This window comes from Salvelinus alpinus, chromosome 2, assembly GCF_045679555.1.
Source record: "Salvelinus alpinus chromosome 2, SLU_Salpinus.1, whole genome shotgun sequence".
In the NCBI taxonomy this organism is placed as follows: Eukaryota; Metazoa; Chordata; class Actinopteri; order Salmoniformes; family Salmonidae; genus Salvelinus; species Salvelinus alpinus.
The window spans coordinates 118464173-118474702 of NC_092087.1; the positions used below are offsets into that span (position 1 = coordinate 118464173).

The following is a 10530-nucleotide window of genomic DNA, read 5'->3' on the forward strand; positions in this document are numbered from 1 at the left end:
TTGGTTAAAGGCTTGTAAGTAAGCATTTGACAGTAAGTTCTACACCTGTTGTATTTGGCACGTGATTTGTGTGGTAATAATGTTGTGTGTTTTCCAGGACGGTCTCACTGAAGTGTGGCAGCCCAGACAGGGTCTGGCCACGCCCCCAGAGGGAGGGGCTAAGACCAATGTAGACAAACTAAAGGACCGATTGGTCCTGTTCTCCGCTAACTCCTCCCCCTCTTGTATGGAGCTGGCCAATAGGATCGCAGGGTGAGTCGATAGGCCACACCCACCTTCCAGACGTTCCAGGTTAGGCCAGGGCGGTTGCAGATAGAAACGCCTTGACTAGAGAGGACATGATTCCCTCGTACTACATGTTAGATAGAAATGCTTGTTCTACATGACATTTTGTATCTGAACGTTCCAAAACGTTATGTCCTGCTGAACGCACCCCTCAGGGTTCTCTGAACTAGCCGCTGTGAAGGCTTCTTCTCCAGCCCTGCTTTAACACAGCTGCTCTTCACCAGGACCTTGATGGAGCTAAACCCTTTCCCTCTGGTAGGAGACTGTAACACCTCTAGTTGAGTATTATATAACACCTCCTGTCTGTCTATAGGAGACTGGGCGTAGAGCTGGGGAAGACTGAAGTCTACCAGGATTCTAATGGAGGTGAGGACAAGGAGGAGGAGGAGGAGGATGATGATGACGATGGTAATGGTTCTATGTGACCCCTGACCTCTTGTCTCCATAGAAACGCGTATCCAGATCCAGGAGTCGGTCAGAGGGAAAGACGTCTACATCATCCAGACCATCTCACCGTCAGTTTCAATTTGTATTAGTCCTATATACAGGAAACACGTGGTTTACACCGTCCAATCACAGGCTTCTATCAGGAAACACATGGTTTACACCGTCCAATCACAGGCTTCTATCAGGAAACACGTGGTTTACACCGTCCAATCACAGGCTTCTATCAGGAAACACGTGGTTTACACCGTCCAATCACAGGCTTCTATCAGGAAACACGTGGTGTACACCGTCCAATCACAGGCTTCTATCAGGAAACACGTGGTATACACCGTCCAATCACAGGCTTCTATCAGGAAACACGTGGTGTACACCGTCCAATCACAGGCTTCTATCAGGAAACACGTGGTGTACACCGTCCAATCACAGGGTTCAGGATACACGTGGTATACACCGTCCAATCACAGGCTTCTATCAGGATACACGTGGTTTACACCGTCCAATTAAAGGCTTCTATCAGGATACACGTGGTATACACCGTCCAATCACAGGCTTCTATCAGGAAACACGTGGTGTACACCGTCCAATCACAGGGTTCAGGATACACGTGGTATACACCGTCCAATCACAGGCTTCTATCAGGATACACGTGGTTTACACCGTCCAATCACAGGGTTCAGGATAGACGTGGTATACACCGTCCAATCACAGGCTTCTATCAGGAAACACGTGGTGTACACCGTCCAATCACAGGGTTCAGGATAGACGTGGTATACACCGTCCAATCACAGGCTTCTATCAGGATACACGTGGTTTACACCGTCCAATCACAGGGTTCAGGATAGACGTGGTATACACCGTCCAATCACAGGCTTCTATCAGGAAACACGTGGTGTACACCGTCCAATCACAGGGTTCAGGATACACGTGGTATACACCGTCCAATCACAGGCTTCTATCAGGATACACGTGGTTTACACCGTCCAATCACAGGGTTCAGGATAGATGTGGTATACACCGTCCAATCACAGGCTTCTATCAGGAAACACGTGGTGTACACCGTCCAATCACAGGGTTCAGGATAGACGTGGTATACACCGTCCAATCACAGGCTTCTATCAGGATACACGTGGTTTACACCGTCCAATCACAGGGTTCAGGATAGACGTGGTATACACCGTCCAATCACAGGCTTCTATCAGGAAACACGTGGTGTACACCGTCCAATCACAGGGTTCAGGATAGACGTGGTATACACCGTCCAATCACAGGCTTCTATCAGGATACACGTGGTTTACACCGTCCAATTACAGGCTTCTATCAGGAAACACGTGGTGTACACCGTCCAATCACAGGGTTCAGGATAGACGTGGTATACACCGTCCAATCACAGGCTTCTATCAGGATACACGTGGTTTACACCGTCCAATTACAGGCTTCTATCAGGAAACACGTGGTATACACCGTCCAATTACAGGCTTCTATCAGGATACACGTGGTATACACCGTCCAATTACAGGCTTCTATCAGGATATACGTGGTATACACCGTCCAATTACAGGCTTCTTTATAGATATACGTGGTATATACCGTCCAATTACAAGCTTCTTTATAGATATACGTGGTATACACCAACCAATTACAGGCTTCTATCAGGATACACGTGGTATACACCGTCCAATTACAGGCTTCTTTCAGGATACACGTGGTATACACCGTCCAATTACAGGCTTCTATCAGGATACACGTGGTATACACCGTCCAATCACAGGCTTCTATCAGGATACACGTGGTATACACCGTCCAATCACAGGCTTCTATCAGGATACACGTGGTATACACCGTCCAATCACAGGCTTCTATCAGGATACACGTGGTATACACCGTCCAATCACAGGCTTCTATCAGGAAACACGTGGTATACACCGTCCAATCACAGGCTTCTTTCACGATACACGTGGTATTTGTTTTGTTGTCATCCAGGTTGAAGGTTATTATTTGTTTTGTGTTGTTATCCAGGTTGAAGGTTATCATTTGTTGCTGTTATCCAGGTTGAAGGTTATCATTTGTTGCTGTTATCCAGGTTAAAGGTTATCATTTGTTTTGTTATCCAGGTTGAAGGTTATCATTTGTTTTGTTATCCAGGTTGAAGGTTATCATTTGTTGTGTTGTCCAGGTTGAAGGTTATCATTTGTTGTGTTGTCCAGGTTGAAGGTTATCATTTGTTTTGTTGTCCAGGTTGAAGGTTATCATTTGTTTTGTTGTCCAGGTTGAAGGTTATTTCCCAGGAGTATGTGGAGTGAAGTGCTAATATTTAGTCAGATTTACAGATGTATTCGGTTTTTATCTCGAGGCGTTCTGCTGTCTTCAGTCCGCCGTTCTTCCTCCTAGCCCTGCTCTCTCCTTGACATAGACTGATCTTCAGTCCTCTGTTCTTCCTCCTAGCCCTGCTCTCTCCATGACATAGACTGATCTTCAGTCCTCCGTCCTTCCTCCTAGCCCTGCTCTCTCCATGACATAGACTGATCTTCAGTCCTCTGTTCTTCCTCCTAGCCCTGCTCTCTCCGTGACATAGACTGATCTTCAGTCCGCCGTTCTTCCTCCTAGCCCTGCTCTCTCCTTGACATAGACTGATCTTCAGTCCTCCGTTCTTCCTCCTAGCCCTGCTCTCTCCATGACATAGACTGATCTTCAGTCCGCCGTTCTTCCTCCTAGCCCTGCTCTCTCCATGACATAGACTGATCTTCAGTCCGCCGTTCTTCCTCCTAGCCCTGCTCTCTCCTTGACATAGACTGATCTTCAGTCCTCCGTTCTTCCTCCTAGCCCTGCTCTCTCCATGACATAGACTGATCTTCAGTCCTCTGTCCTTCCTCCTAGCCCTGCTCTCTCCATGACATAGACTGATCTTCAGTCTGCCGTCCTTCCTCCTAGCCCTGCTCTCTCCATGACATAGACTGATCTTCAGTCCTCTGTTCTTCCTCCTAGCCCTGCTCTCTCCATGACATAGACTGATCTTCAGTCCTCCGTCCTTCCTCCTAGCCCTGCTCTCTCCGTGACATAGACTGATCTTCAGTCCTCCGTCCTTCCTCCTAGCCCTGCTCTCTCCATGACATAGACTGATCTTCAGTCCTCCGTCCTTCCTCCTAGCCCTGCTCTCTCCATGACATAGACTGATCTTCAGTCCTCTGTTCTTCCTCCTAGCCCTGCTCTCTCCATGACATAGACTGATCTTCAGTCCTCCGTCCTTCCTCCTAGCCCTGCTCTCTCCATGACATAGACTGATCTTCAGTCCTCCGTCCTTCCTCCTAGCCCTGCTCTCTCCATGACATAGACTGATCTTCAGTCCTCCGTCCTTCCTCCTAGCCCTGCTCTCTCCATGACATAGACTGATCTTCAGTCCTCCGTCCTTCCTCCTAGCCCTGCTCTCTCCATGACATAGACTGATCTTCAGTCCTCCGTCCTTCCTCCTAGCCCTGCTCTCTCCATGACATAGACTGATCTTCAGTCCTCTGTTCTTCCTCCTAGCCCTGCTCTCTCCATGACATAGACTGATCTTCAGTCCTCTGTTCTTCCTCCTAGCCCTGCTCTCTCCATGACATAGACTGATCTTCAGTCCTCCGTTCTTCCTCCTAGCCCTGCTCTCTCCATGACATAGACTGATCTTCAGTCCTCCGTCCTTCCTCCTAGCCCTGCTCTCTCCATGACATAGACTGATCTTCAGTCCTCCGTTCTTCCTCCTAGCCCTGCTCTCTCCATGACATAGACTGATCTTCAGTCCTCTGTTCTTCCTCCTAGCCCTGCTCTCTCCGTGACATAGACTGATCTTCAGTCCTCCGTTCTTCCTCCTAGCCCTGCTCTCTCCGTGACATAGACTGATCTTCAGTCCTCTGTTCTTCCTCCTAGCCCTGCTCTCTCCATGACATAGACTGATCTTCAGTCCTCTGTTCTTCCTCCTAGCCCTGCTCTCTCCGTGACATAGACTGATCTTCAGTCCTCCGTTCTTCCTCCTAGCCCTGCTCTCTCCATGACATAGACTGATCTTCAGTCTGCCGTCCTTCCTCCTAGCCCTGCTCTCTCCATGACATAGACTGATCTTCAGTCCTCCGTTCTTCCTCCTAGCCCTGCTCTCTCCATGACATAGACTGATCTTCAGTCCTCCGTTCTTCCTCCTAGCCCTGCTCTCTCCATGACATAGACTGATCTTCAGTCCTCCGTCCTTCCTCCTAGCCCTGCTCTCTCCATGACATAGACTGATCTTCAGTCCTCCGTCCTTCCTCCTAGCCCTGCTCTCTCCATGACATAGACTGATCTTCAGTCCTCTGTTCTTCCTCCTAGCCCTGCTCTCTCCGTGACATAGACTGATCTTCAGTCCTCCGTCCTTCCTCCTAGCCCTGCTCTCTCCATGACATAGACTGATCTTCAGTCCTCTGTTCTTCCTCCTAGCCCTGCTCTCTCCATGACATAGACTGATCTTCAGTCCTCTGTTCTTCCTCCTAGCCCTGCTCTCTCCATGACATAGACTGATCTTCAGTCCTCCGTTCTTCCTCCTAGCCCTGCTCTCTCCATGACATAGACTGATCTTCAGTCCTCCGTCCTTCCTCCTAGCCCTGCTCTCTCCATGACATAGACTGATCTTCAGTCCTCCGTTCTTCCTCCTAGCCCTGCTCTCTCCATGACATAGACTGATCTTCAGTCCTCTGTTCTTCCTCCTAGCCCTGCTCTCTCCGTGACATAGACTGATCTTCAGTCCTCCGTTCTTCCTCCTAGCCCTGCTCTCTCCGTGACATAGACTGATCTTCAGTCCTCTGTTCTTCCTCCTAGCCCTGCTCTCTCCATGACATAGACTGATCTTCAGTCCTCTGTTCTTCCTCCTAGCCCTGCTCTCTCCGTGACATAGACTGATCTTCAGTCCTCCGTTCTTCCTCCTAGCCCTGCTCTCTCCATGACATAGACTGATCTTCAGTCTGCCGTCCTTCCTCCTAGCCCTGCTCTCTCCATGACATAGACTGATCTTCAGTCCTCCGTTCTTCCTCCTAGCCCTGCTCTCTCCATGACATAGACTGATCTTCAGTCCTCCGTTCTTCCTCCTAGCCCTGCTCTCTCCATGACATAGACTGATCTTCAGTCCTCCGTCCTTCCTCCTAGCCCTGCTCTCTCCATGACATAGACTGATCTTCAGTCCTCCGTCCTTCCTCCTAGCCCTGCTCTCTCCATGACATAGACTGATCTTCAGTCCTCTGTTCTTCCTCCTAGCCCTGCTCTCTCCGTGACATAGACTGATCTTCAGTCCTCCGTCCTTCCTCCTAGCCCTGCTCTCTCCATGACATAGACTGATCTTCAGTCCTCCGTCCTTCCTCCTAGCCCTGCTCTCTCCGTGACATAGACTGATCTTCAGTCCTCCGTCCTTCCTCCTAGCCCTGCTCTCTCCATGACATAGACTGATCTTCAGTCCTCTGTTCTTCCTCCTAGCCCTGCTCTCTCCATGACATAGACTGATCTTCAGTCCTCCGTCCTTCCTCCTAGCCCTGCTCTCTCCATGACATAGACTGATCTTCAGTCCTCTGTTCTTCCTCCTAGCCCTGCTCTCTCCATGACATAGACTGATCTTCAGTCCTCCGTTCTTCCTCCTAGCCCTGCTCTCTCCATGACATAGACTGATCTTCAGTCCTCCGTCCTTCCTCCTAGCCCTGCTCTCTCCATGACATAGACTGATCTTCAGTCCTCCGTTCTTCCTCCTAGCCCTGCTCTCTCCATGACATAGACTGATCTTCAGTCCTCTGTTCTTCCTCCTAGCCCTGCTCTCTCCGTGACATAGACTGATCTTCAGTCCTCCGTTCTTCCTCCTAGCCCTGCTCTCTCCGTGACATAGACTGATCTTCAGTCCTCTGTTCTTCCTCCTAGCCCTGCTCTCTCCATGACATAGACTGATCTTCAGTCCTCTGTTCTTCCTCCTAGCCCTGCTCTCTCCGTGACATAGACTGATCTTCAGTCCTCCGTTCTTCCTCCTAGCCCTGCTCTCTCCATGACATAGACTGATCTTCAGTCTGCCGTCCTTCCTCCTAGCCCTGCTCTCTCCATGACATAGACTGATCTTCAGTCCTCCGTTCTTCCTCCTAGCCCTGCTCTCTCCATGACATAGACTGATCTTCAGTCCTCCGTTCTTCCTCCTAGCCCTGCTCTCTCCATGACATAGACTGATCTTCAGTCCTCCGTCCTTCCTCCTAGCCCTGCTCTCTCCATGACATAGACTGATCTTCAGTCCTCCGTCCTTCCTCCTAGCCCTGCTCTCTCTATGACATAGACTGATCTTCAGTCCTCTGTTCTTCCTCCTAGCCCTGCTCTCTCCATGACATAGACTGATCTTCAGTCCTCTGTTCTTCCTCCTAGCCCTGCTCTCTCCGTGACATAGACTGATCTTCAGTCCTCTGTTCTTCCTCCTAGCCCTGCTCTCTCCATGACATAGACTGATCTTCAGTCCTCCGTCCTTCCTCCTAGCCCTGCTCTCTCCATGACATAGACTGATCTTCAGTCCTCTGTTCTTCCTCCTAGCCCTGCTCTCTCCATGACATAGACTGATCTTCAGTCCTCCGTCCTTCCTCCTAGCCCTGCTCTCTCCATGACATAGACTGATCTTCAGTCCTCCGTTCTTCCTCCTAGCCCTGCTCTCTCCATGACATAGACTGATCTTCAGTCCTCTGTTCTTCCTCCTAGCCCTGCTCTCTCCATGACATAGACTGATCTTCAGTCCTCCGTCCTTCCTCCTAGCCCTGCTCTCTCCATGACATAGACTGATCTTCAGTCCTCCGTTCTTCCTCCTAGCCCTGCTCTCTCCATGACATAGACTGATCTTCAGTCCTCTGTTCTTCCTCCTAGCCCTGCTCTCTCCATGACATAGACTGATCTTCAGTCCTCTGTTCTTCCTCCTAGCCCTGCTCTCTCCATGACATAGACTGATCTTCAGTCCTCCGTCCTTCCTCCTAGCCCTGCTCTCTCCATGACATAGACTGATCTTCAGTCCTCTGTTCTTCCTCCTAGCCCTGCTCTCTCCGTGACATAGACTGATCTTCAGTCCTCTGTTCTTCCTCCTAGCCCTGCTCTCTCCATGACATAGACTGATCTTCAGTCCTCTGTTCTTCCTCCTAGCCCTGCTCTCTCCATGACATAGACTGATCTTCAGTCCTCTGTTCTTCCTCCTAGCCCTGCTCTCTCCATGACATAGACTGATCTTCAGTCCTCCGTCCTTCCTCCTAGCCCTGCTCTCTCTATGACATAGACTGATCTTCAGTCCTCTGTTCTTCCTCCTAGCCCTGCTCTCTCCATGACATAGACTGATCTTCAGTCCTCTGTTCTTCCTCCTAGCCCTGCTCTCTCCGTGACATAGACTGATCTTCAGTCCTCCGTCCTTCCTCCTAGCCCTGCTCTCTCCATGACATAGACTGATCTTCAGTCCTCTGTTCTTCCTCCTAGCCCTGCTCTCTCCATGACATAGACTGATCTTCAGTCCTCCGTCCTTCCTCCTAGCCCTGCTCTCTCCGTGACATAGACTGATCTTCAGTCCTCCGTCCTTCCTCCTAGCCCTGCTCTCTCCATGACATAGACTGATCTTCAGTCCTCTGTTCTTCCTCCTAGCCCTGCTCTCTCCATGACATAGACTGATCTTCAGTCCTCTGTTCTTCCTCCTAGCCCTGCTCTCTCCATGACATAGACTGATCTTCAGTCCTCTGTTCTTCCTCCTAGCCCTGCTCTCTCCATGACATAGACTGATCTTCAGTCTGCCGTCCTTCCTCCTAGCCCTGCTCTCTCCATGACATAGACTGATCTTCAGTCCTCCGTTCTTCCTCCTAGCCCTGCTCTCTCCATGACATAGACTGATCTTCAGTCCTCTGTTCTTCCTCCTAGCCCTGCTCTCTCCATGACATAGACTGATCTTCAGTCCTCCGTCCTTCCTCCTAGCCCTGCTCTCTCCATGACATAGACTGATCTTCAGTCCTCCGTCCTTCCTCCTAGCCCTGCTCTCTCCATGACATAGACTGACCAGGTGAATCAAAGGGATGTCCTTTTGTTGTGAGCAACATTTTGAGTTTGTCTTGTGGGAACGTAACACCCCTCATCACTGTATGGATGTCACGAGAATTTCTATCTCAATGTTCTAACTGAACTATGTTATAACTCTTATCTGTATCCTAGAGGCTCCAGTTTTAATAAACAGACAAGAGTCCCAGCATACAAAGGATCCGTTCTTTATTCAGAGAGCGCTCTGCTTCTCTGGTGCAAAGCTAGTCTTTTTATACACACACACACACACACACACACACACACACACACACACACACACACACACACACACACACACACACACACACACACACACACACACACACACACACACAAGTTCTTATCACAGGCTTCTCTCTGCTCAGCCAGGCTGTATTTCCCCACTATACCCACACATAGTTATCGTGTTTCACAATATTCTACAAGCCTCTCACTTCCCCTCCCTGGGCGGGTAAGTCTGCTTTCACCAACGGTTTTCTGTTATTGGTTTCACAGCTGCACCCTGCTTGTATAGCTACAAAAGAATACAATGCGATAGTTCTAAATCTCTGTTACATCATCAGATTATACTCTTATGATTCTAAATCTGTTACATCATCAGATTATAGTCTTATGATTCTAAATCTCTGTTACATCATCAGATTATACTCTTATGATTCTAAATCTGTTACATCATCAGATTATAGTCTTATGATTCTAAATCTCTGTTACATCATCAGATTATAGTCTTATGATTCTAACACATTTTCACACAGTTCTACAGATTCAGGGTGGAATACTTTAGTCACTACTTTAAACATTCAAATTATTTTATGAATGGAGCTCTCCCTCTCTCTGTGTATTTGTGTTACCGTAACAGTAAACTGTGTGTGTGTGCAGGGATGTGAACCGGTGCCTGATGGAGCTGTGTGTGATGGCGTATGGGTGTGTGACGGCGTGTGCGAGGAGTGTGTGTGGCGTGCTACCGTACCTGCCCTACAGTAAACAGTGTAAGATGAGGAAACGGGGATCCATCGTCTGTAAGCTGATCGCCTCTCTGATGTGTCGGGCAGGTGAGACAACGCGTTATGTTACTCTCTGATGTGTTGGAGATAACAGCTCATCTACACTGTGTTAGGTCTGACGTGTGTGTGTGTGTGTGTGTGTAGGTCTGACCCATCTCATCACCGTGGATCTTCATCAGAAGGAGATTCAGGGCTTTTTCAACATTCCAGTAGACAACCTGAGAGCTTCTCCCTTCCTACTGCAGTACATACAGGAGGAGGTAGGACTACACTACCCACAACCCCCCAGTACATACAGGAGGAGGTAGGACTACACTACCCACAACCCCCCAGTAGACAACCTGAGAGCTTCTCCCTTCCTACTGCAGTACATACAGGAGAAGGTAGGACTACACTACCCACAACCCCCCAGTACATACAGGAGGAGGTAGGACTACACTACCCACAACCCCCCAGTACATACAGGAGGAGGTAGGACTACACTACCCACAACCCCCCAGTAGACAACCTGAGAGCTTCTCCCTTCCTACTGCAGTACATACAGGAGGAGGTAGGACTACACTACCCACAACCCCCCAGTAGACAACCTGAGAGCGTCTCCCTTCCTACTGCAGTACATACAGGAGGAGGTAGGACTACACTACCCACAACCCCCCAGTACATACAGGAGGAGGTAGGACTACACTACCCACAACCCCCCAGTACATTTACATTTAAGTCATTTAGCAGACGCTCTTATCCA

At 49.3% G+C, this 10530-nt stretch overlaps 1 protein-coding gene across 1 annotated transcript; it reads left to right on the top strand.

The window, feature by feature from the left end:
• The first annotated feature begins 79 nt into the window (after positions 1-79).
• On the top strand, positions 80-10111 carry LOC139542332 (phosphoribosyl pyrophosphate synthase-associated protein 2-like). The gene is made up of 5 exons (XM_071347622.1): positions 80-252; positions 599-651; positions 734-800; positions 9664-9836; positions 9933-10111. The coding sequence occupies exons 1-5, from the start codon at positions 80-82 to the stop codon at positions 10094-10096; spliced, it is 630 nt and encodes a 209-aa protein (XP_071203723.1). The 3' UTR covers positions 10097-10111.
• Positions 10112-10530: the final 419 nt, after the last annotated feature.